The sequence below is a fragment of the Topomyia yanbarensis genome, chromosome 3 (genome assembly GCF_030247195.1).
Source record: "Topomyia yanbarensis strain Yona2022 chromosome 3, ASM3024719v1, whole genome shotgun sequence".
Classification (NCBI taxonomy): Eukaryota; Metazoa; Arthropoda; class Insecta; order Diptera; family Culicidae; genus Topomyia; species Topomyia yanbarensis.
This window is the reverse complement of record NC_080672.1, coordinates 258,296,805-258,323,701: the sequence shown is the minus strand read 5'-3', so window position 1 is coordinate 258,323,701 and position 26,897 is coordinate 258,296,805. Positions and strand designations below refer to the sequence as shown.

Here is a 26,897-nt window from a genome sequence, read left to right as displayed (position 1 = left end):
TAGTGACAATACACGACGACGAAACTGCAAAGAATTCATGACGAAGTCGAAAATTTCAGCAAACTCGTTGAAGCGACGACTCATTGCCACACAATTGGACAATTGTAGCGTACTTAGTGCTGCGCATTTCAGAATGCAGCAGGGCTCGTGGGCGAAGAGAACGGGTAGGCGCGTAGAGGCTGATTTGCGCTAGTAGCTCCGGATCATCATATTCAGCTAGCAGAATCTTTGACACGAAGGTAGCCTGCACTGCATATATCCGATGTGTTAATGTATTAAGTACTAAAAGACGACAACGGTCCTCGTACGGTGACAGATTTAATGGATCGTTCCACGGTAATCCACGTAACGCATATCGTATGAATTTACGCTGGACTGCTTCGATCCTAAGGCTCCACGTTGCTTGATAGGGGCACCAAACGACATTTGCAAATTCCAACTGCGGGCGCACCAATGAGCAATAAATCTGCCTTGCAACACAGAGGATCCCGAAATTCACTGGGAATTTTGAGAATAAATCCCAGTAATCGATTGGCTTTGTCGATGGGCGCAGAGACGTGATGAGTATACGTTAGCTTTTCATTAAGAATGACTCCTAGATCCTTCACGTGGTCAACGCGTTGCAGCTGAGTTGCTGCGATGTTATAGTTGAAGGTAAGCATATTTCTCGTTCGAAAATAGCTGATGACAAAACATTTTGCAACACTAAGGATCATCTTGTTTCTTACACACCAGCTATAAAAGGTGTCGATAAGATGCTGTAGCTCACGGCAATCGGCTTCATTTCGTATAACAAGAAAAAATTTTAAATCGTCGGCAAAAAACAGCTTTCTTCCACGCCTTAGAACGAAAACTGCATCGTTCACGAACAGTGAAAAAAGCAGTGGACCCAGCGTACTACCTTGAGGAACTCTGGAAGTGTTGATAAAGGATTCTGAAACAATATCTCCAATTTGAACAACGACTTCACGGTGTACAAGGTAGGATCGAAGTCGATGGCAGAATCTAGTAGAACACCCTAGCTTATCAAGCTTTGTTATCAGTATCTCATGATTAACTCTATCAAAAGCTGCCTTTAGATCAGTGTAAATAGTATCCACCTGCAATTTCTTAGACAATTGTTCCGTGAAAAATGACGTGAAGCAGACGAGATTCGTCTCGACCGAACGTCCGGGGGAAAAATCCGTGCTGGGATGTACTGATGTAGTGTCTACAAGCAGAAAATAACGCTTCGTTGATGATTGATTCAAATACTTTAGATTCGACTCCAAGCGAAGTGACTCCGCGGTAGCTCTCCATGTTGCATCTGTCACCCTTCTTGAATACCGGGAACATTACTGAGCGTTTCCAATCCTCAGGAAACGTTTGCTGCTGAAGCGATAGGTTAAAAATATATGCAAGTCCGAATTTTTTTTCAATACAGTTGAAGGTAACATTTTAAAGTTACATGAAAACAACCAAGATATGATTCAGCTATATAGTTTAATCAACAGACCCTATGGTTGAAATATATTTTGGTTGCTTTCATGTAACTTTCAAATGGTTTACAATATCGCCTTGATGTCAAAGAGAAAGTTACACGAAAGTTTACGGGCCTTTTGAAAAACCTATTATTGTTGATGGACTAACTTATGAAAAGGTCGTAATAAAACAAAATAATTGTGCTGTTAAAACAAAAGTTAAACTATCTCGAGAACTACTACATTTTAGAAAATTTTGTTAAGAGCATTTCGATTTAAAATGGCGTGTAGAATCATATTCAAAAAGAAAATTGTATTTTTGACTGCAAATAGTAAGAATTATAAAAAAATGTCAAAAGTTGTTGTTAGGAAAACTTTTTTATTGAAAGCATCTCCAGGATCCAAATACACTAAAAAAGTTGCTTTTACGTCTTTAAAGAGATAAACATTAAATTTTTGACATTTTGTGATGGGGTAACGCGAATAACCTTTAAAAAGAGCATAATTACACGAATTAATTGTTTTTGAAGTAGAAAAATTTCAAATATCTCGAAAACTATCGCATTTTGGAAGATTTTTGTTAAATGCATTTTGATTTTAAATGGTGCTTAGAATTATATTCTGTAATAAAATTATAATTTTGTATGTCAATTAGTATGAAATTTAAAAACATGTACGAAGTTATTGTTAGAAAAACTTTTTTACCGATTTTTTCTCCATCATGCAATCACAATCAAAATGTTTCTTTTCTCTTTAGGTTTTTGGTAACAAAATATAAAAAATTTAAAAAAATGGGTTTTTTCGCAATTTAAATTTTTATCATAAATTTTTGTTTTTTTGAAAAATGACATTTTTTTCAGTGTATATTTTTTTGGGACAGAAGTATTCATTCCCTGTAACTTGTTCTCAGATAGTTTTGCTGTATAAAATACAGTAATCGAACAAAAAAAATTTGAAATTCATGCACGTAGAAACGTTTACGCCCTTTTGAAAAATTACTCTTGTATCAAAATATTCCAATTGCCAGAGAATATCATGGAGATTCATACAGCGAACACACCTGCAAGGTTTCGTTCGAATCGACGATGGTCATATTTTGCGGTCGGCCGGTTTCTAATGGAATCCCTCTAGTGTCACCAAGACCACGTGCTTACTCGCGTAACCTAGCAATTACCAGACTTTAAAAAAGATCTATAATATTCTGAAAATTTCATAATCGTTAGCGCCGCCTAATAGGTGAGTTCTAAACTAATCTGCTCACCGTATGGCAGAACTCGACCTGCCGATGAATATTACCAAAGACATCACCGTTGCAAATTATCATGATCTCGAAATACAGAATATAATATATACTTGCTCACTATCGTAACCTTGCGGGTCCATTCCAAGTTAATCTATCCATGATCGAGTAGTCCTTGAGCTCTTCAAGAACTTTGCCAAAAGCGCAATCATTAGACATTTGAGATATATCACAATCTACCACATGCTGAGAGCATGAACGCTCACTAGCGCAGCAAAATGAGAGTATTCTAAACCACCCTTCTAAACTGCCTTTATGTTGAGATGCAGAAATTGAAAGGAAAAATGCGTACTCACTAGTGTCACCTAGCGGGTAAAATCGATATTTTTCTATACATTGTCAAACAGCACTTGTCCCCCTGGAGAACTTTACCAAAACAGCGTTTTCCTAAATTATCAGACATTAGAAATATATAATGTTGAGAAAGTTTCATTTTCATTAGCGACGCCTAGTGGGCAAGTTCAGAACTAATGTGTTCGCCTTAGGACAGAGCTCGACCTGTCTATGAATATTGCCAAAGACACCATCCTTCCAAATGATCATGATCTCGAGATACAGGATATGAAAAATAATGCTCACTAGCGCCAACTGGCGGGTCCATTCAACTTTAATCTATCCATAATCGAGTAGCTTTTGACCTCCTCAAGAACACCATCTTTCTAAGTTATTAGACTTTTGAGATATATCATTATCTACTCCATGCTGAAAGCATCTACGCTCACTAGCGCCTCATAGTGAGACTATTCTAAACTAATCTGTTACCGTTGGGTTGTCCTCGACCTCTCGAGAAACTTTGTTGAAAACACCACCCTTCTAAACTGCCTTTATATTAAGATGCAGAAATTTAAAGGAAAAATTCGTACTCACTAGCGTCACCTAGTGGGTAAAATCGAAATTTTCCTATACATTGTCAAACTGCACTTGTTTCCCTAGAGAACTTTACCAAAAACAGCGTTTTCCAAAATTATCAGACTTTAGAAATATATCTATAATGTTCAGAAAGTTTCATTCTCTTTAGCGCCATCTAGTGGGCGAGTTCCGAACTAATTTGTTCGCCGTAGGACAGACCTGCTTATAAATATTGCCAAAGACACCACCCTTCCAAATGATCATGATCTCGAGATACATGCTTTGAAAGAAAATGCTCACTAGCACCGCCTGGTGGGTCCATTCCAGTTTAATCTATCCATAATCCAGTAGCCTTTGACCTCCTCGAGAACTTCGCCGAAAACACCATTTTTCCAAGTTATTAGACTTTTGAGATACATCATAATCTACCATATGTTGAAAGCTTCTACGCTCACTAGCGCCGCATAGTGAGAATATTCCAAACTAATCTATCACCGTTAGGTAGTCCTCGACCTCTCGAGCAACTTTGCTGAAGGCAGTACTAGTCTATCTAATCACGTTGTTGAGATATAGAATTATTTTAACATGTGTTGAATATTTGCATTAGCACTAGCGCCGCCTGGTGGGGTAATTACGAGTTATACTTTCTACCATCCAGAAGCTCTGGACTTCTTTTATAAATTCGCAGAAGACACCACCTTTTAAAATAATCAGGGTCTTGATATATTTGACATTGAATCCATTTGATGATAGTCGAAATTATGATTAGAATATCGATTTATTTACTCTTTCTTCATAGCACCCCTGGCGGCATAGTTCTCAACTAATTGGATACCCAATTACACTAAGTTGTAGGCCCAAGTGAGTACAACGACTTTGCCAAAGAAAGTATGGCGCTACATGTTGACACGGACGAAATAATCGGCCACAGCCCCAATTAGTCGAAATCCCATAAGCTATGGGTATCCTACAACGCGGATTCCTTTTTCACGCCCCCAGTTAATCGCGTAGTAGGAGACCCGACTGTATACAAATCTGTGTATGGACTTGGACTTGAGAAGCGCTATCTTCTGTGTGTAAATGCGCGATATTTGGCTAGGTTGTACATTATTTAAATTTTAATGCCATGATATCAAAAATCTTTGGGGGTAAATATTGGAATCTATTCTTAGAAGTATTTCGGAGCGACATGCGTAAAAAATTTGAAAATTTATCGTGAGATGGCTGAATTATATACGCTTAAAATTGGACCACTTTTCGTTACATCCCATTTTTGTAGAATTTGCAAATTGTACACATATCGAAAACAAAGACGTAGTCCTACGTCAAAAATGTTTCATTAAGTAGTAGTAAAAGCATAGCATCGCGAAAAACTTTACCGAAACGGATTTTTTTTAATAAACGCGGGTTTTAATAAATCAACAACCGCTTTTCGCAGAGTTATGTTCACACTACAGAGTTAAAACACGTTATAATAACTAGAAACAAGAAAAATGTCATCAAGATACCGCCAAAACACGTTTTAACTCGTAGTGTGAACGTAGTATAAGATAGATTCTTCAACAAGTTAGATTTGATTCCATCTTACTCCGGGAACGTCAAATTGTTACATGATAAGATCAGGGGCGGATCCAGAAAAAAAATTCGGAAGGGTCCGAAATTTCGATTTTGAAATGAACATTGTACAATTGGTAATATAAAATTGAAACTCATTTAAAATTTCTCAGCAAGTAAAATAATTTCGGAGGGGGTCCGGACCCCCAGGACCCTCCCCCTGGATCTGCCACTGGATAAGATAAATATGCGACGCGATAGATTCTCAGCACCGGGACAGAGTCCTGGACGGATTTTCTTGGTGAAAGCGAATTTCCAACAACTTGAATATTTCATGCTTCCGTTGGTACTGTTTTGGTTATGCATATATCGGTCGTTGCTCTAAAGAGTGCTTATTGATGTTTCTTTCGTGAATCCGTCTACGATGCGTCACCCAGCTATTTCTTTTTACATTCATTGTCTTTTTTAACTACATTCCGCATGAAGCTATCAGGTGTTCCATCCTTCAGGAAGGTGTCATACGCGGGGAAAAATACTGTTCAGATAACGTTCAACAGTTTAACCGAGGAAGAAGCGGTCGTCGAATATGACGAAGTTTAAACACTCGCACTTCAACATTGTTAGCTCTTGATTGTCATTTTATCTTTAGTAATTACTTTTTAGCTGTATTTATTAGGATCCAATTCTTATTCTGAAGGGTAATACCAAAAATTTTCGTAAAGCATTGCTTGTCAAAAATGTAATAAATGGTGGTGGCATTAGGATATCTTTCTTAATAATTTGTTTTATATTTCTGCTATTTTTACGACATCTGATAACTTAGGATGCCTGCCAATGGCCACTGCTTTATACGTAGTCCTTCATCGGCGAAACGATCCACAAAATGTTCTCAAAAAGTGCTCAAACTTGTTACCACGGATCTCATAGATTTTTTCTCTTTTTCTATTCATTGTCTAACTTAGATTCCGGCAACGAATTAGTTCGGCTAAAAGCTCATCAAACACGAATCACAACGATAAAGTTTCCCCCTTGGTACGCGAAAAGTCATCGTGAGCAGTATTCAAACCGCAAAATACTTTTCCAAAAATCGGAATCTGTAGAACCTGATAATCGTAATGATCAACCAAGAGCAAAACCAACTAGAAGCTCACTATTCCTTGTGCTGACGGTCGATTGTGCAAAGTTATACGATAGACGTAATTTCGTCGAAGTGCACCGATTAAGTTACGGATTGTCAGATGCAATGAAGCGAATCGATCTGTTTCAGTGGGTCCCAAAAGCGAGCATGCTAATGACGTGTGGAGTAGATGGTATAATTCGAGTTTGGACGTGTGATTTTAAACTTGTTAAAGAGCTGAACATGAAGAAGCTGAAGGAAAACTACTTGAGGCAGTTTAGAACAGATCCTATTAGGTGGCAACCAGAGGAGGGCATTCTGTGCGAAGGAGGCAATTCCCATAACGAAATCGAGCGATTGATTCAGCACATGATTATCGATGAACGTTCAAAAGGATACATTAAGTCGGCTCAATTTCTTCCAAGCGGGAAGTTTTTGATACTAAATTGTTTGGACAACTCTTTGATTATAATCGCATGCGACGCTTGGCAGATTTGCAAAATACTCGCGCTTACCAATTTTCACCTTGCTCATTTTGAAATAGTGCACATAGATCAACCACCTTTCCATTTCCGGGACGAATTTACGATTTTGGCAAAAACGGTTGAGGGTGATTTGCTACTAATGAATTTAGAGAAAGGACATAAAACCTACATAGAACCTAGAATGGAATCCAAATGCTATAAATTCCGTCTCTCGTGCAACGGTAAAATGCTAGCCAACGTTCTGAAAAGCGGCGAAATTTTACTCCACAATTTGGAATTTCACTCGCGTGCCTTGGAAGCGAATAAATTACATCAGCATTTGGGTCCAGCGAACGAGCCAACTGGAAAAATACATCCGCGCCCATCGCATGCGACTACATGTGTTCCGACAGCTGCTCAACGTCGTCCGTCCGGAGATCTGGTGACGAATAGTAATTTAGCCACCTCTTTACCGAGCTCGTCGTATTCTACACCCACAAAGGTTGCATCATTTACTTCAACGAATTCTGTCCCGAGTGCGTCTGTTTTCCGAAATGAGAGCAAACTGAAATTAGACAAACGGTTGGAAGAAATTCACGATAAGGTAAGCTATTATAGTATTACGCTGTTCGAAAAAAACATCTGTGTCCGCATATTGTTTTTTGGCAAGTAGACGGAGAATGGCGAAAAATGGCGTTTTTTGTGCCTCTAGTAGGTACGTCAGGATACGTTTTTATGAGCATTCCAAAATTTTGCATTATCAAATATAAAACTAGCCACCCAGTGGGATTGTAAATAAAAGCAAAATAAAAAATCAAGTAAGTGACTATTTTTGGTGAACATTTGAGTGCTGAGATGAATGGCATAATTAGAATTTGTAATATCGCGTTCTCAAGTTATTCACTTTTCACGACCCGAACACTGAAATTATTGTTCAAAAACATATTTTTACGACAACGATCACATAATTCAGAAACCGTCAACATAGGCGTATTTTCTAAGAAATTTTATAACATTACTAGCTAATAACCATCGCGCCTTGCTGCGACTTTCAACGACATAGGAGTTTTGATCCAAACCGCCGATTATCTTTCGCAAGTTATGATTAGAGTTATGCATGTATCGTGATGTATTACATATTTAATGCACAAATCTTTAATAGAGAATTTTTAAAGCTCTATTATTATATTCCAGAAGTTTATTCGAGGTCTATAAGTATAACCCTGAACCCTAGATAATGGCCCATCAATACATGGATCGGGATCAATGGCTTTTTTATCTTCCGACGGGAGATGTGAACACATATTTTTCACCTCAGATTACAATTTTAATTATATCACACAAAATGACTTCAGAAAAGCATATAGAACTCATTGTCATTATTGATTTTAGGAAAAACTTGTGAGAAAACTAGATTTTACTGCAGGATAATGTCGCAATACATTCCTCAATTCTTTCCATGCATCAGGAAACATCGATTTGCTTCGGTTCGAAATATAACACAAAAACTCAAGTTCACGTTGATTTCGGTCGTTAAACTATTATATTAAGATTTTTTATGGTGTACGATATACTTATTTCACTCACTATATGTCACTCACTTTTCTCAGTGATTGTCGAATTTAACAAAGTTATACTCAAATGAAAGGTATCATCGCAAAAGGTTTCTATTAAATTTTATTTGGTTCAGAGCTCTGGTTCCGGAGTTACGGGTTTAAAGCTGAGGCCACACATCAAATCCCCATGTAAATTATTAATACCATGACGAAGTCCCTAAAATAAATAATTGTCTGTTTCTTCGGAACGGCTAATTCGATGTTCACAAACATAGTCTTAAATGGAAGGTATAGTAACCTTACTTGCTGCTGTCGATTTTGGATCGGAGTTATGATTCCAGAGTTATGAGTTGAAGAGTACGATCACACACAAAAATTCATGAGCCTGTTTCCCTTCTCATATAAACAAAGGCTATGATATTACTTTAGAATCAATTTTTCAACCGAGGTTCGGAGGGCCGAGTGTCAGGTACAATTCGGTTCAGTTCGTTGAGATCGGAAAATGTCTGTGTGTATGTATGTGTGTGTCATTTAAACTCACAGTTTCTCAGACATGGCTGAACCGATTTGCACAAACTTAGTTCCAATTTAACGGTATAACTAGGGCTAGACTCAACTCGAGAGGAAATCTTCGTATGTTCTGTAAGAAAAATTCAATGTGAGTGTAATATCACTGGGAGCAAGATTATCTTCACCCCTATGTAACCAGGATGATGATTGGGCCGATTTTCACATATTTAGTCCCAAATGAAGGGTATTTTTTATTTCAATTATAGAGGTTTTAACCTTAAGGTCATTCGCCTCTTCGGGTTAGAAAAATCTCTTAGGAAAAATTTCTAACCCTATGTGCGGGGTCGGGACTCGAACCCAGGTGCGCTGCGATTTACCAATACGCTACGCCCACTCCCGGGAATATATTAGACTGACCAGAAAAAAATGAATATTTGAAAACTCAATCGGCCTGTGGTCGCATAGAGGGCGCCAACGGTACCTTTGCATAGAAGAGAGATGGAATATCGAGATGTTCGGAAGAATTATTGTAAAATACCTGTTCTACAACTTTGTGGAAGATAAATAATTTCTAAATCTCTCCGTTGAAAAGTTAGTGTTGGCGCCCTCTATGCGGTAACATGTGGAACTAAAATGTTCAAACCAAAACATTACTCGTATTATTTACTGTAATTCTTCTGAAAATGCTATTGAGCTAAACCTAACCATTATTTCACAAAAATGTTTAGTGCATGCGAATCGAGTACTGATACACAACCATGAACTGCTAGGCCCCATGACTCAGACATCGCTTCGCTAAAAGTTTAATAACTTCTTTTAACAAAACAAGATTGACTAGCAGTCTTCAACAAAGTCGTAGACAATTAAATTATCTTTCTTATTTCCACTTACAGTGATAATTCGAAGTATACAGTGCCATCTAGCGGTGAAAATGCCAGCTAATGGGTTTTCTCCATGTAAATTGTCTAAAAATCCCATTCAAACTTCAGGCACGTTGGTCCGGTAGCTAGACTTGTCCGATTTGCTTCAAATTTGGAGCAAATACTCCTGGTGGGACTAGGAATCGACGAATTTTTTTTTCTTGTTACTCTAGTATATATATCCCCATAGGCGTGTATAAAATTTCATGCGGAACTATAGAAAATATCCTTAAATTGCATGAAACGTCGAAATTCTATGTCATCTCGATTTTTTTTAACAAATATCGACTTTTTGACCGATTTGGTGTTTAAACCTTTTGAACATCAAATATCGGTCCTACACATGGTGCAAATGTTACCCTTCTTCTCTCATCAGCTGATAAAGGCAACCAAACTGAGTCTTAAACCGCCGATTGACGGTTCAAGTTTTCGACTTGTTTTTTCTTGTTAATAGTTGTCATGTCATGTATACTAAATATGTTATATAGGAGAGACCGGGGCTAGTTGGCGGTGTTTTCAGTTTTCATTTTTTACCGCTTGGATTTTGGTAGATCTTGTAAAATAGAACACGTTGCATGAAAGGGCAGACTGTTGGCAACATTTCTGAATTTTATGAAAATGTTTCATACGTTGGGGTGTGGGGTAAGATGGCGGAATGCCAACAAATAAGCAATCAAATGGAAATTCGATTACATCAGTGGTCCGTATGAAATGTGCCAATTGTCTTTTCAATAAAAATGTATATTATTCGACACTTTTCATTATATTTCAGTCTCAATACCCCGTCATATTGACTTCGACGCGCACTCCATATTCAAAAGCAAATTTTCGAAATTCTTCAGGCGATTGGCCGAAATAATTGTCCCCTGCATTGACGAGAGACACAAGAAAAAGTCTCTCTTACTTTGGAGTGAATTCCAGAAATGAAAATATTTGATGACTATTTTTGCACTATAAATAGTACCGCCAACTTGCCCCGTGTGTGTCACCGCCAACTTACCCCAACCGCACTTTTTATAAAAAAAGGATTTAAAAAATTACTTTTGTGTATGGATAGGTGTAATATCTATACGGATACTGAAAGCTCTTTTCACGCACTATCGAAAAATATAATCATTCGAGGAATATATTGAAAACCACCTTAAATAACACAACATGTTTAAAATTAAGAAAATTTACAAAGTATGCTCAAAAACACAATATCGCCCACAGCTTCTACAAAATAAAATGTTTTACAACAAAAACACATTGGATAATGTGTTTCACATTACTTGAGGTTCACAACGAGAGACAGCGCTTTATGTCTAATAGAAACGGAGAAAAGGGGATTCCGCCAACTTACCCCAACCGCTAACTAGCCCCGGGCTCCTCTACATTAAACAATTGATAATGAACATAACCAACCATGAAGTCCTAGCTGTTCATGATTGAGAAAGATACAATTGCACCGCTAGGTGGATTAAAACAGTTTTTTTTTGACTAAAATGAGCGCCATTTCGCGAAAAAATCCTAGTTGCTTGCTATTGTTATGAGAAATCGAAAAAACTTTAGCTTTAAGATCTAGGTTAAAAATTACGGGAGCTAGGTTTCCGGTCGTCGATCCTTTCCAAAAAGAGGCGTCTTCGGGAAAAGGCTGTACAGCCGCAATCTTGTGACAAAATCACTTCAAAAATAATTTTTTATGCTTCCTAACTAGTACTATAAATTTCATATGACAAGATCTCGATTCACCTTTTTATTGCGTCTAGAAAAATTCTTGAAATATGCCTATTTTTCCAAGTTCTTCAGTATTGGAATCCCTTAACTGTCCAAATTTTGTAAAGTTTCTAAATTCCCAATATTTAACACTTTCTAAAGATTCCAAATATCTAAAATTTCCAAATTCCCAATGTTTCGAAATTTTTCGAGTTGAGGTCGAAAATTTGTAAATATAAAGTGCTAAGGTTTTGTGTGTATTAATTTTAAAGTTTTTAAATTTCTAAAGATTCATAGGGCCGTTTTCTTCACGCTCGCTTAACGTTTAAACCAGCTTTAAACGTACTGGTAACCCGAGCAAATACTCATGGGTTCAAACACCACATAGCCCCTTGAAGACCCACAAAATAGTCTCGATTACCCATAAATATACCAACATATGGTATTTTATATGGGATCTACCAGACCGTGGTGATGGTGTTTTCATGGTCTGAATCCATTTCAAACACCCATGTCAAACCCCATGACCGTAGGGGCATTATGCTTTAAAAGTTAAGCGAGGGTGTAGAAATCGGCCCTTAATTTCTTAAGTTTGTGAAGTTTTTAACTTTCTAAAGTTAATGTAATAAATAATCAAATTCTCAAGCCCAATGTTCTAAAATTCCACGTTAATAAAGCCTATTGTTCTGAAGTCTAAGTCTTAACATTACAACATTGCTTGATTTGAACCGTTGTTGTGGCTTCGATTTGAACTTTTGGTTTCAGTCTTCGTACATGTTTATTCAAGCATCATCTCTTGTATTGCCTCTATCTAGGGCTCTTGCAAAATCTAAAACGAAATTAATCGATGGGCCTGAAAACCTATCACATCACATCATATATGCACATTCGCACACATCCCATCAGTAAAATAGATGCAGAGCATCCAAATCATCCCATGTTTTCATTTCGTCTGCTATGTGTATATAGTTGCCGACACAAACCAATTGCCTTTTACGATCTATTGCAGATTTCCAAAACACTGGACAAAAACAGACTTCGGCCAATACTGAAAGAATTTGGCGAATACCCCGAAAAGCATCGGGCCACTATTTGGCGAGCATTGTTGGAGTTACCACAAAACTCCGATTGCTTCAATACTTTGCTGATGAAGGGGAATCACGCTTGTGTGTCTGACTACGATGTGAAGTTTTCGAACTTTGAGGCGCGGATTGTTCGAAACGTTAAAAAATGTGTATCCTGTCTCGCTCACTGGTCATCGGTTTTTGCTCATTGCGATTTCCTGCCGTTTTTCGTGTTTCCCTTTGTAAGGATTTACCACAATGATTCGCTTACTTGCTTCGAAACCGTTGCCACAGTTTTGCTCAACCATTGCCAGCTGTGGTTTGAATTCGTTCCACTGGAACCGTTCAATTATTTGGGCATGATAGAGAATATCCTGTGCGAGTACGAGCCTAAGTTGATGATTTTTTATCGCGAGCGCAATGTGTCTTCGCGAATTTATGCGATGACAATGATGGAAACTGCCTTTGCGGAAAATTTCAATACTAATCAATGGAGTCGGCTATGGGATCATGTGATTTCGAATGAGCCCTATTTCATGGTATTTTTCATCGTAGCGTACAATGCGGGTCACAGAGCGACCATCATGAAGTGCACCACGGAGGATGACATAAGAGCATTTTTCCATGAACCATCAGTGGCAGATATTAGCCGGGTGCTGAAAAGGGCATACGATATGATGGAAAAGTGTACAGACAACAATCATCCACGATATTATATGAAATCCTTCCGCTCTCTTGGTGGCATAACGGACTCAGAAAAGGGCACTAATGAATCATATCGTCAAAAATCCAGCCGAAGTAGTGGAGGATCTACTTGCAATAGCACCTATAGCAAGTTCAGTAATTTCCCAAAACAGCTGGTTGAAATCAGAGCAGATGAATTGAATTGTTTGAAAACAGAACAAAACCGACTCGAAGCAAAGATTTTGAAAATGGAAAAGCTGGAGAGCACGCTGCACAATCGAATGATGGATAGTTTGGTACAGGAAGAGCATGCCAAGCGTATGAAAGGTAGGTTTTTCATTCCAACGACTAGCGTCACTGGAAAAATACAGAAATACAAATTGGTTTTATCTAGTACGTAATATTAAAGGGATATTTTTTGTTCCTATATTTATGAAACTATAAATTACTACAGTGCACATTAAAATAAATCACATATACACATTTAATTTTTTTTTGGTAAATATTGGGTAAAGAGCATATTTTTGCCCCATTACGGAGGACGCCTCCCTATTTTATTAATTACTAATTAATTATTAAGGAGGGAATAAGGGTTTCTGCGTGAGAAAAACACTTTTTTTGCGCAAAAAGTGTTTTTTTCACGCTGAAACCTTTACCCCCTCTGTAAGAACCAATATAATAACACGAATGGCCCAAAAACTGTGAAACGCTCGTGTATGAACGCAACGAAAACTCTATTCGCGTATCCCAATTATCGCCCTACCATTTGACCCAATGCGTTGAACAAAGATTGCAGACGCTGCTATAATCAATTGCTTTTTAGGGTAATAATAGAAATATGGCTAAAATAGGCTCATGACCCTATATTTGAAGCTTTCTCACTTTACCGCCATGGTTTTTTCAACCGTTGTATGGTAATTGTAGCTCGTAAATCGACCGAATGCAAAATGAAAATATTGATAGCACCTTTAGATTTACCGGTGGACATCCAATTTTTCACCGGCAAGTCACTGAAGTAAAATGATAGAGTAATATACAATATACAAAGAAGATCCACAAAATACTGTCATAAATTTTGAAAATCCTCGTCCATTCTTTTAGGTAGTCAATGGTGAGAGGTTATCTATCACGATTCTTTTAATGTAAATTTAAATGGAGTATGAAAACAGCATGAAGAATAAATTCTGGTCCATTACAGAGGTGGAGCGGAAATTCGAGGAGGCTTTGGCAACAGAAGTGAGGAGAATTGATATGCAGCGTAAACTTTTGTTGCTTCATAAGAAACAACTTCGAGAGCGAGAAAATGAAGTTTTGTTGGAAAGTAGGAACGTCCAACTGCGACATAATGCTGCAGCTCGGGAATCTGAACTTGACAGGTTATTGAAAACTCTGCAACGCGAGGTGAGTTATATCTTAAATTATAAATAATATTCTTGTTACCAAAAATGACCATGCTTACGTCCTAACGAACAACTAATAATGATTTTAGACGTTTTAAAAGCTATATTTGGCATAATATATGGTTCCATTATTGCTGTGCCATGAAATTGCTTTTTTACTTCTGTTGTGCATTGAAAATGCTGGTTACAGACATGAAGTTTGTAAATACTGATTCATAACAGTTATGTAAGAAACATGCTAATACCCTGAAACAAGCATCAGAAATGCAAATAGTGTGATACTTTATTGCATATATTTTTAACTTATTACAGACATTCAATTAGCTAGAGATTACTGAGTAGGGAAGGTTATGAAAATTTAGAGCCATAGTACTCAAGAGAGAGCTAGGATGTGAAGTACACAGATCGGAAAACTAGAAGTGGCAGGATCATTAGAAACAGGCCTAAAATCTTACGGGCTTATCTTTTGTCTTCTGCTGGCATATCCTAATGCTACTTTGGTCAATTTATCGTTATTGCTATCAGCCATCCGTGTGCGGTACGAAAATATCAATAACTAGTTCAATCACAAAAGGATCTGCGCGGCACCGATAGCTTGCTGTCGATTGAATGCATACGTCACGGCTTGATGCTAGCAGAAAGGGAACATAATGATCGCACGGTCGTTCTAGGCGAGGATTTGTGTCGGCGGTAAAACATGACGATGAGTAATGTTATATCAACGACTATGCGGTAGACTTGGGTGGAAAGCCCAACTCCTACCAGCAGAAGGCAAAGGATTCTTGACATTTCCTTTCGATCATGTCCATATGAGCCTGCCTAGTCATAGTTTTCCGTTCTAAATTTATAATGGATTCGCTCTAGAATACCTATCCGTCTTTCAATTTTCATTGCATTCGTTTCTCTTAGTCTTAAACTTACAGAAAATAGGAAAAAATACGATACAGTAGAACCTTGCGGCACTTAAAACATAGTAACATAACGAAAATAATTTCATTTTACGATTTACTACAATACTACAATGGACCTAATGCAATGTTAAGGTTTATTTATAAATTCATTATGAACGAAAACTTTATTTTTCTGTGACGTGGAGCCACACATACGAGCGTTTAAAAACTACAGGGACAAAAATGTTCCCAAAATCGTTAATAAAGTGTCATGAATTCTGGAATAATCACGTTTTTACGTTACAGGATCATGAACAAAAATCGTCTGTTTTATAATTATGTTAAAATTCTCTTCAGTAATGCCCATATAACGCTTTTATTAGTGGAGATATTTGTTTTTGTTTTGTAAACTTCTGTCATAGTTTATGTCATTACCAAATCAATTTCCTGTGCGTGAATTAGTTTACAACTCCATGAACATTATTCATCAAACCAAAAGTTGACTCGTGGTTTTATTTATTGAATTAGAAACATCATTCAGAGCCCGACTATACGATGTACTAGTTTTCGTGATTGTGAATTAGTTCATAAAATCTAAACATATTTTCTCGTGAACTATTTCACGAAACTCGGAATATTATTCATGAATTCTTCCAATCATCGTGAACTAGTTCATGATTCCTAATATATTAGTGACGATTCAATACCCGTACTACCGAAATAGTCCACAAAGTTATAAAATACTTTTCATGTATACGTGAACTGAGTCATTATTTCTAACGTATGAGTCACGACTCATAATTCTTACTCGTGAAATAGTTCACAAAATCATAATATATTACTCATGTATTCGTGAACCGGTTCATCATTCCTAGTATATTAGTCATAATTCACCATTCGTGCTCTTGAAATCATTCGCAAAAAAAATATATTGATCGAAACGTGAACTGGTTCATGATTCCTAGTATTATAGCCTTATCATGCGTGCCCGTGAAAATCATAAAATATTGTTCATGTATCATGAATTAACTCATAACTCCTAGTATAATAGTCACGACTGACCATTCGTGCTCGTGAAATAGTTCGAAAAATCATAAAATATTATTCAGGTATTCGTGAACTGGTTCATGATTCCTAGTATAACATTGATTAATAACCATTCGTGCTCGTGAAAGAGTTTACAAAACCATAAAATATTTTTCATTGATTCGTGAACTATCTCATGATTCCCAGTGCATGAATCACAATCTATATATAAAACTCAATGTTTGTATTTATATAATTTATGAACTCCCAAACGGCTTAACAGATTGCCGTAAAATTTATACATAGTAGGCATTTGTTATTGAGCGTGTTTGTGTGCTATTGGTTGGGGATTATCTGCCCGCCAGATGGCGCTGCGGAACAAATTGCGTTTTCCTCCTACTTCGTTAAAAATCGCAGCAATGCGCGATGTGTATTAGCTAGTTCAATATAGATTTGAGTGCTTGTGATATTTAGAACATTTAGAACATATTTGCTAATGAAATACTGGGATGCACTGTAGTAACGGAAGTAGCACTTCCGATGGCTGACTGGCCGGAATTCGAATTCGAATTCGAGATCGATCGCGAACGACTTTCGTACATATAGCTTAGATCATATCACAGATAACAGACATTTTCACATACAAACGTTTGCCAAACGTATTTCAGAGTCTGATTTATTCGGAATTTCAGTAGGGGGTATTTACACATGATTCGAATCGAGCCTAAATGTCTATTATCTATGATCATATTGTTTACCAAGACATACCTTCTGATTTTTTCCCTTTCCTAATAACACAATTTCTTTCCCGTGATGCTCATGTTGATGCAGAGGTAGTCTCGATCTCTATCAATAGCGAGTGCCGAACTAACATTTCTTCCCTTCCTCGGTAGAACAGCATTGGTCGTGGCCGGCGTCGTTATTGGCCATTTTTATGAAAGTTTTGAGTCAGTTAATTATTTGCTCCTCCCAAGCATCACTTTTCTGGTTCATTGCGTAGTTTCACTCAGTCGGTCAGCTACGACGTGCAACTACGGGAAGTCTACATAGGCTAAGCTAAGCTAAGCTACTTGCATTTTAAATTTGACATTTTCATAATGATGGGAATACATTTATTTAATTATCCACAGAGATTGCGAGACGAAACGGATATGATGTTTGCCGAAGAGGACATCAAGTTGAAAGAAATGGAACTGCAAGCACATCAGCAAGAGACAAATCTTAAACTCGTAGATGACAATTCTTTGGAGCAGCGATACCATCAGTCTATTCAACAATTGGAACGCCAGAAACGGAAACTCCAGCAGGACATTGAAAGGGTAATTTTCTCGTTTTCCTTGCATTTCGACTACATGCCATCGGTATGTAAATGACACACATAGGAATAACTGAGGCGGAATCTTTGCCGAAATTATTTATTGTTACCCTTGGTGTTATTAAGCCTTAATATGCACTCAAAATAGATAATAACTTATTTTGGGCACAATTTGGTATATTGGTGCAGGGATTTTTTTTATATCCTACTAGTTTTACTGGTACTATCTAGATGCGAGCGGTAAGAATTTTACTAAAATACAAAACATTGCAGATTACAAATTAATGCACTAGACCAATCATACAAAGTGTAGGTCTGTGATAAGAGAACTACGAAATATATCTTCGGATTTCTGTATTGACGGTTTTGACAAACACGTGTGTATATATCTCTAAACGTAGTAGCTGGTGTAAAATCAAAGAAAATACAAAACTTTTGGAATTCATTCAAGAAATGAACAAAATGTATATTCTCCTGTTTTGAAATTTCTATATTAAAATCTCCCGAAACAAAAATCGGAATATTTGGTTCAATATCATGAATAATAACCATAGTAGATGCAATGGTCCTTCGATAAATTGCTACACTGTCAGATCTAGAATGGGGGTGCTTAGATTCGACGATGGCTTAGAACAATAGCCTTCGACTGACGTCACAATTTATTCAGTTCAAGATTTGCGGCTCGGTGCATGTTAGCGAGAACTTATTACGAGCAAGTTTCGGTTAGATGTTTTAAAATTGGTTTTTTGTTAGGTATGTTACTTTCCAACCAACGAAATGAAAATCACATTTGAACTAAAAAAAATTTGAAAAAAAAATTCTCCTGACTGGTTTGATAACACTAATAAATGCTTTTTGATTTGAAAAGTAAAAATTCTCCAAGTGGGTGATATTTTATTCAACAAACTAAATACTGTAGTCAATCCATGGAGGCGGTCGCATCCTATTAATCGTTTTCTTACCCTGTGTTAAAATACCTAATTTTATCCAACTGGCGTCGCTACTAGCTAACGCACCAAAATCTGAAATTAACCCTCGGATGAGTCATATATCAGTAGGAGAAGACCCAGCCAAGCCTACCCGTATCTACTGATCACAGAACCCGTAATATCAAACGTATGTGCAAATAAAACATAAGCAGCTATAATGATAGTTACCTACAAACCTCCAAAAAATATTTTAGGACATGAGAATTCCACCATCTACTTTTTCATCTTATCACACGAAAATAGGGTAAAGAGCTAATGTTGGTCCTATTAGTGAAGGTGCCGCACTATTTCATTAATTACTCGGCCTATAATCGATGGAATGCGTGTAAATTATCATAAGCATCATTACTTTGTTCTTATGAGCTAATATAACAATCTGGACACGATAAAATGCTGTTTAACCGTTATGTGTCCAACAAAAAAAAACCTTTAATAGGCTGACGAGGGTACCCGGGTACCCACCAATGGAAATGCTTATAACTTTAACTTTATTATAACTTTCTTTAACCGATTAGGACACTTTAAGATGTTTTGGATTCAGGAGCTCGTCCACTTTTTGATTCTGTGAAATTGAACCGAATGAATGGATCTATCCGGATTTTCCGGAGCAATAGTAATCCGGATTTTCCGGAGCAATATTCCACTACTGGGGCATGATTCGTAAATTTTTATAATGTCCCAGCAATCTGAGTATCATTATTTATCATTATTATTATTCATTTGTTGCGGGACCATATGGCAATTGGACCTCGGAATGGCCACTTACGGCCCTACGGGAACCTGTTCCGGAATGTCCGTTCCGGGGTCAAATCACCAAATGGTTCCAAATCCACGAGATACAGCCTACTGAAGCAATTACATCCTAGCACTAGAACAACTAAAAGTGGAGGGGTTCCTAAATCCAAAACACCCAAAAAATGTCGAAATCGGTTGGAAATTTCCTTCAATTAATGAAAATCCAATGGTTTATCCATAGCTGGAAATTGAAACTTTGTGACATCTTAGAACTTCACTAAGCCATGTTTTTGGGTTAATAATATTGTTGATATAGTAAGGGGGGGGGGGAGTAAGGAGGGTCTCCTGAATTCTTTTACAACGTAACAGGCCGACGAGGCTACCCGGGTATCCACGAAAATAAAATCTATTGTCATTTTATTTTTGTGGGTACCCTCGTCGGCCTGTTACGTTGTAAAAAAATTCAGGAGACCCTCCTTACTCCCCCCCCCCCTTACTATATCAACAATATTATTAACCCAAAAACATGGCTTAGTGAAGTGCTAAGATGTCACAAAGTTTCAATCTCCAGCTATGGATAAACCATTGGATTTTCATTAATTGAAACCTGAAAAAGTAAACAGGTACCGCGGCGGACACATAACGGTTAAACGCGACGAAAACTACCCAACAGCTTCAAATGGATAGGGCGATAATAGAAACAGAGCAAATATAGGCTGATTACCCTATACAACATAAGTACATCAAACGTTCAATAGTTTTTGCAGCTTCTAGACAAAAAGAGAAAACTCTCATTGTGCTAGGTTTTGAAATTATAGAAATTGTTACACACAAATTATAATGTACCTAAAACGATAGTATACATTTTGGGAATTTTGGGTATTATTTCCCAAATTTAATAAAAATCTATTATGTGAAGACGATGATTTTTAGGTCGCTGTCCAGTGACAGATTTTGTCGGAAAATTTTAAGTAGAACTGTCAGATTTTTTTTGAAAAGTAGTTGCAATCCTGGGTACATGTGGTACTAGCATCCAAAAAGGGCTACTCGGCTTAGATGTGTACAGGTTTATGCTAACACAGCTGAGATTATTTTTCTTCACCGTCTGCACCGTTTCATGTGTTGCTCGTTCAATACCCAAGCTACGAATGATAGAAAACCAACAAGCGGGACTTTCGTATTCGTCTTTTTGGTGCCACATATTGACGGCTCTGCCTGAAATAGGCAGTGAAATTACGTTTTTCCACTTCGCATTCGAAAGATTTTCTGAAAATCAGTTTCAGTCTTGCGTACTAAAAAAATAATATAAAGTGGATGCGCATTTTTCTGGCTGGTTAGCACAATCATGGTGTAATTCCGTTCAGTACAATGAAAGATACAAGCACAGAGAACAGACGTCCATCTTCATCATTCAACTTGTGTAAAATCTCTAACGGTTTCGAAGGTAGTTGGGATACCCAAACCAGGTGCGCTACTGTCGTCATATTTTTTTGTGGCTGAATTCGACAGAATTGACAGCGGTTATTCTTCTACCCAGTCAAACTAGTCCGGAACCGGTTCGAACTTTCAGTATGAATTCCAGCTCAAATGCATCAACCGATAGAGTCGGAATCGGTTGGTTTTTTGAGCCAGATTCCATTCTGAATCTATTCAGAATTTCGAACTGGTTCCGGAATGGATTTGACGGATAGTTGGGATAGGTTGGTGTAGCGGCGCTAGTGTTTATCGTATATTAATTCAAATGTTTATACACGTTTTTTTAAATATTTATGTTCGATCATGGATGTCTGTTCTCTGTGATACAGGCATTCAAAAATCCACCGACTGTTTCTTCCGAAATTTTGAACAGGGGCTCAAATATTGAAAGGCGCGTTTTGTTGTGGTCACTACAAAACGCGTGTCGAATATTTTTCGCTAAAGAACGCAAGCATTTTTTTTTAAAGGAATCTAAAATTTGTTTTTTATTCTAACGCAGAATGACTCTTGTATATTAAGCGTAAATCCTGAAATTGACTGGCGATTGTTATATTTCAAAACGTACTTTCTTCTATTTTACAGGTATCGTGTTATAATCGATCAGGCCTGCTATATGAAAATTGTAGTAGTATCAACAACCGAATGGCGCCTACAGAAGGCATTAAGACTGCAAAAGGAACGGAAATAGAAGTATGTAGATTTTTCAAAACAAGCTCTAATGAATTTATGGTAACCCGCTCACAAAATATTAGCATGCTTTTATATTCAATTCGTCCATTTGATATGGCATGTATATTTTAGTTTGACGGTGCTAATTTCTTTAGATTTCTTTTACATTGAATTTATTTAAACTAGGGGAATACAATCTAAATATTTTTTTTATATTACTATAAAGATGAAAGAATTTCATACATCATAAAAAAATTCGAGTACGAATGTTTTTCATGCTTACAATTTGAGGTTTCCACTATGTTGGTCTTTTATAGTTTAGCAAATTCACATTAGGAAAAATACAAAACATACACTGTTCAATAGACTGGTTCAATTTTTGACTTTTAGCTCCACCAGGCTCTACTGATTCCTTGTATGGCCCTTAGTAATTGTGCAAATTTTGGTACCGATCGGTTGTGTCTACGAAACCTTCAAAAACTTCAAAGTTTATATGGAACTTTGTATGGAAAATCGGTTAACATTGAAAATAAATTCATAAAAAATCACCTCATCAACCAATTAATCAGAACACTATATATTTCTAAACGTATTCTTCTACTGAACATATTCTGGGAACATTGCAAGTTTATGAAAATTCGTTGAGAAAAGTTATAAACTAAAGAAGCAGTATGACTTCAAAACAAGTGGATTTTTTTAGTAACCATAGCAACCCTGTTTGAATAGCTACATCGTTATACAAGTGTAAACTAGACTTGTCACCCACCACTTGCGTATGGCAGATACAGCTATTCAAACAGGGTTGCTATGATAAATAATAAAATCTACTTGTTTTGAAGTCATGCTGCTTCTGTAGTTAATAACTTTTCTCAACGAATTTTCACAAAATTACAATGTTCAACGAATGGGTTCAGTAGAAGATTACCTATATATAGTGTTCTGATTAATTGATTGATAGGTGATTTTTTAAGAATTTATTTTCAATGTTAACCGATTTTCCATACAAACTTCCATATAAACTTTGAAATTTTTGGAGGGTCCGTAGACACAACCGATCGGTACCAAAATTTGCACAATTACTAAGGGCCATACAAGGAATCAATAGAGTGGTGGAGCTAAAAGTCAAAAATTGAATCAGTCTACTTGTCTTGTCAGTCTGCGTAGTGATAGTAAATGTATTAACGTAGATAAAATCAATTCGAAAGCTTTACAGTTCAGCGAACTTGAATAGAAAAATGAATTTTTTTAACATTATTATTAACATATCGATCACAGCATAAATATTGAAATTTTTTTTATGAAACAGTTTCACCTTTTTATAGAAAACTAGGAGAATTCGCCTATATATATCTAAAATACTAGAAAAGGGTGCAGATGAAACAGAGTTAGCTTGGAAGTATTTTTGATCTAATGCTATATCTTGCAGGAATGATATGTATTCGATTTTATTCTGGGATTCTCAACTTCATAGAAATCAAGTTATTCTGAAATCACAATAAGACGACAAAATCACTGACCGGATTCAAGTTCTCAACAAACATATGATGACGTCATATAGGCTTAATTCAGTTTGTGCGAAATTTCCAAACAAACCGGTACTCAATAATCACAGTTGTTGATAATAAACAAAAGAGAAATGTTTTATTTTTCGGGGCTGATCTTTTTTGTGATTAACCAATAACAATTTGTCTGGAATTCCTCTTCAAAGAGAATTTGACAGTCAACTTATACGCCAGCATCATATGTTTGTCGAGAGTTAACCTTTTCTGACTTGACTAAATTGGTGATGTTCGATGATGCACCATCGCGATGTATCGCCGTCCAGAATCTTCACACCTTCGGATTTGCTGAAAGAAATTTAATTGTTTTTTGAGTAGTTCTTTTTATTGTGAATCATACTCCGGCGGTCTATATTCGCACCGAGTGCATATCACCGACGCCTGGGAGGTAACTCCGCCTTTTAGACTCTAGGTATCGACCCATTACAACACATGGACCGGAACCAGCAGCTTTACTCCCACTCCGAAGGTAAACATCAGCAGACATTTTTCACCTCTGAAAATCGAACCCACACAGAAAAAAATATTTTGTAATTTTAAGTATATTTTCATGCACATATTCGGAGCATGAATATAAATGTAAAATTAAGTTCCACCAAAAATCCATACGACTTGTCGTGCTTTCTTCAACTAATTTTATTATAATTCTACACGTGAATTGAAAATTACAGTTTCTTCAAACGGAAAACCAATGGTCTTCAATGTATTTTTACACGTATATTGCTGTAATATGAATGACATGTAATATTAAACGAATGAAAGTGTAAAATTATATGCTTTTTGATGCTCCAATTGAGTGCATTGATTTTAACGTAATTTTCAATCAAAGTTTTGATTCAATCTTTGTATGTTTACATTCGTATTAATTTACATGTCGTTTAAATTTCATTATTTGTGTGTGTGTTTTCCAGTATCCACATCGATAGCCCCCAAAGTGTCTCTTCTTAGAATACTCTGCAGAGGAAAAGATTGGTGTACCAGAAATTCGATTACTTGCCGAATTTCTCGCTAAATCGTATTCAGAGTTGGCAGCACCCTCTCAGATTTTAATCAAACTTTCTGTACACGAGAACTGTGTCACAAAAAGCCACTTTGCATACTTCGTTTATCCAAAAATGATCTAGACTGTCTTTAGAGAAGGGGTCAAACTTTTTTACCATTTTTTTTCAAATAACTATAGTTTAAAAATGACAAATCCTACAAAAAAAATGTTGTAGGATTGATTTTCACAATTAGTCAAATTTTTTAATAAAAATATTGAAAAAAAAACTTCATCGACTCCTACACTGACAAAAATCAATTTTAAAAATTTATAGTCGATTTACAAAGAACCCCCTTCTTTGATTTGGATGAAATTTTGTTGCAAGATAAATAATTATGTTCGCTACATACCGTCAAAAACTCAAGGCACTTTCAAGGAAAAATAGTTATTTGAAAAAAACTTTTCCTTGCTTAAACTGAATTTTTTTCGGCGCATTTTTATCGACCAATGAAAGTCATAATCATCTCAGAATCCAATTTTCCAACTGCTAGTGTCCTGATACATGCAAAAAATATCTAACGAATTTGGTATGTAATCATAAAAAGCTTGAATGAAGACTGGAAGACTAGAAGACTGGAAGACTGGAAGACTGGAAGACTAGAAGACTGGAAGACTGGAAGACTGGAAGACTGGAAGACTGCAGTTCAGTTGTTCATCTCAAAAAAGAATGCTACGCCGAAAAAGTCATAGAAACGTGGTAGAAAGCTCACGGAAAGGAGTACTCCCGAGAACATCGATTTGAAGGTGAGAAAGGGAGCAAAACAGAAAACGCCAAATGAAACACCGAAGAAAGCGCCAATTCCATCGCCTGTATCATTAGGAATTAGTAGCGACTGGCTCGAATAGCACGTTCCCCATACTGATCGGAGATTGGTGCTTTTCCGTGATATGTCTTTTCATCACTTTCCTCATGTGAAGGATTGGGGAAGTGATAAGATTAGGGATACGAAAAATGGCCTTCAAATTCGACTTAAATCGGTTTAGGTTTATACAGTTTCGCCGTGACATTCTGGAAGCCATAGTTCAATTTATAACCCATTTTCGCCATGAAATTCCAGAGATCGGTCTTCGATACTACAAAAATATTACTGTATTTTTTCGATAATCGACTAAGTTTTCAGAACTTCTCAGCAAACTCCGCGAACAAAAATTATGGATATCTAACCTCATGAAAGCATCAGAACCCTTCAAGCATTCCTTTGGGATTACACGGAATGTAAAGGTATTCCTTATTTTGGTGATATTATATGGTTCGACAATAAAACGGAAGAGCGGAGAAAAATTTTATTGAAAACTATTTTTTCTTCACTAAGAAGAAAATTGGTCATGGAATTTGCGTTTGGACTTCGTTTCATCAGAATTCGATACTAACTTGATATGACTCAGTTAGTGCCGGATTGACGTTAGCTCCAAAAACCAAAACACGATTTGAGTTTTTGAGCAAATGCTTTGCATGGGCTTGTCCCTTTAATTCCCTTCACAAAACCGCATGCTCGTTTGGCTGCACTTGTTGACAGCTCGTTTGGCTGCAATTTTTGAAACTTTGCTAGTGTGTGTGTAAGGAATCTGTATTTAATACCATCTTTCTGTAAATCTGCAAAGACATTACTTCATACTTCTGAACTTTTAGTTGTTTTTCCTAGGGGGTTCAAAATCGAGAACAAATTTTTTGACGAAAAATATCTCTTCAGAAAATTGTTCATAACTTTTTTGTTTCAAACTGAATGAGTATACTTTCATCTGCAGAAAGCTGAGTATTTGGTACACCTTTCGAACAGTATACGAAAGTTGGCATAGACATGAATCAAACTTCACTAACAGAAGAGAAAGCTAGGTGAACACAAAAAAGTTACAGCTGTATCAAAATATTTGGTTGTAAAATTAACCATAAACACGATCGTCACAGTGGTCGAACTACTATGTACGGTTGATTTCGTGCGCTTCTTCGAGATAAATCTAAAGGTTTGGTTATATTCGGTCAACGTATATTACACAATTAGGTGAAATTCAATAAATAAAATGAATGGATAAATCGTTATTAGCAAAGTTCAATAAGTTTGTTTTTCATTTTTATATCTTATATCTCAACAAATTAATGCGATGGGAGCCTTGTTATATTACAAATTATTTCTGATATTGAACTCTGATCGGGATTCCGTTCAACCTAAATATTACATGAATTACATTATAATACAAATAACAAATGCAAATGAATCTTTTTCCAATCGAAACTCTCGAGTCGTTTACATTATTTACAACCTTTGTTTTGTTTCAATAGGAATATTCGGAAAGGATGAAGGACATTTATGCTCAATTGGAAGCGCTGATTGACGCACAGCAAAACGAGATTAACCATTGATGCAGTATGGAGCACGTTTTTACCACATTTAAAAAAAAATAAGTCAAGCCATTTATGTATTAAGCACGTTTCTTCAAATAAAATATACATTTAACAATGCGTTTGATGTTAGTATAACTCTACAGATGACATTATACCCATATACACACACGTCCTTATTTTATTACGAATATGAGTGAGTCAATGTTTTCCCACTTATAAATTAAAAATAACACAGGTTGTGTACAAGGCGCGACAACACAGTGATATTAAAAATACAGTAAT

General features: G+C 36.6%; 1 protein-coding gene across 1 annotated transcript in view; it reads left to right on the top strand.

Moving 5' to 3' along the window:
* LOC131691949 (TBC1 domain family member 31) overlaps window positions 1-26,693 on the top strand; it is a 69,624-nt gene extending 42,931 nt beyond the window's left edge. Inside the window, exons 4-9 of the mRNA XM_058978730.1 lie at window positions 6,126-7,348; window positions 12,435-13,500; window positions 14,372-14,574; window positions 17,620-17,808; window positions 21,587-21,694; window positions 26,553-26,693. Coding sequence (XP_058834713.1) covers window positions 6,126-7,348; window positions 12,435-13,500; window positions 14,372-14,574; window positions 17,620-17,808; window positions 21,587-21,694; window positions 26,553-26,633 — 2,870 coding nt within the window. The 3' untranslated portion in view covers window positions 26,634-26,693. The remainder of the gene's footprint in view (window positions 1-6,125; window positions 7,349-12,434; window positions 13,501-14,371; window positions 14,575-17,619; window positions 17,809-21,586; window positions 21,695-26,552) is intronic.
* The last annotated feature ends 204 nt before the right edge of the window (window positions 26,694-26,897 follow it).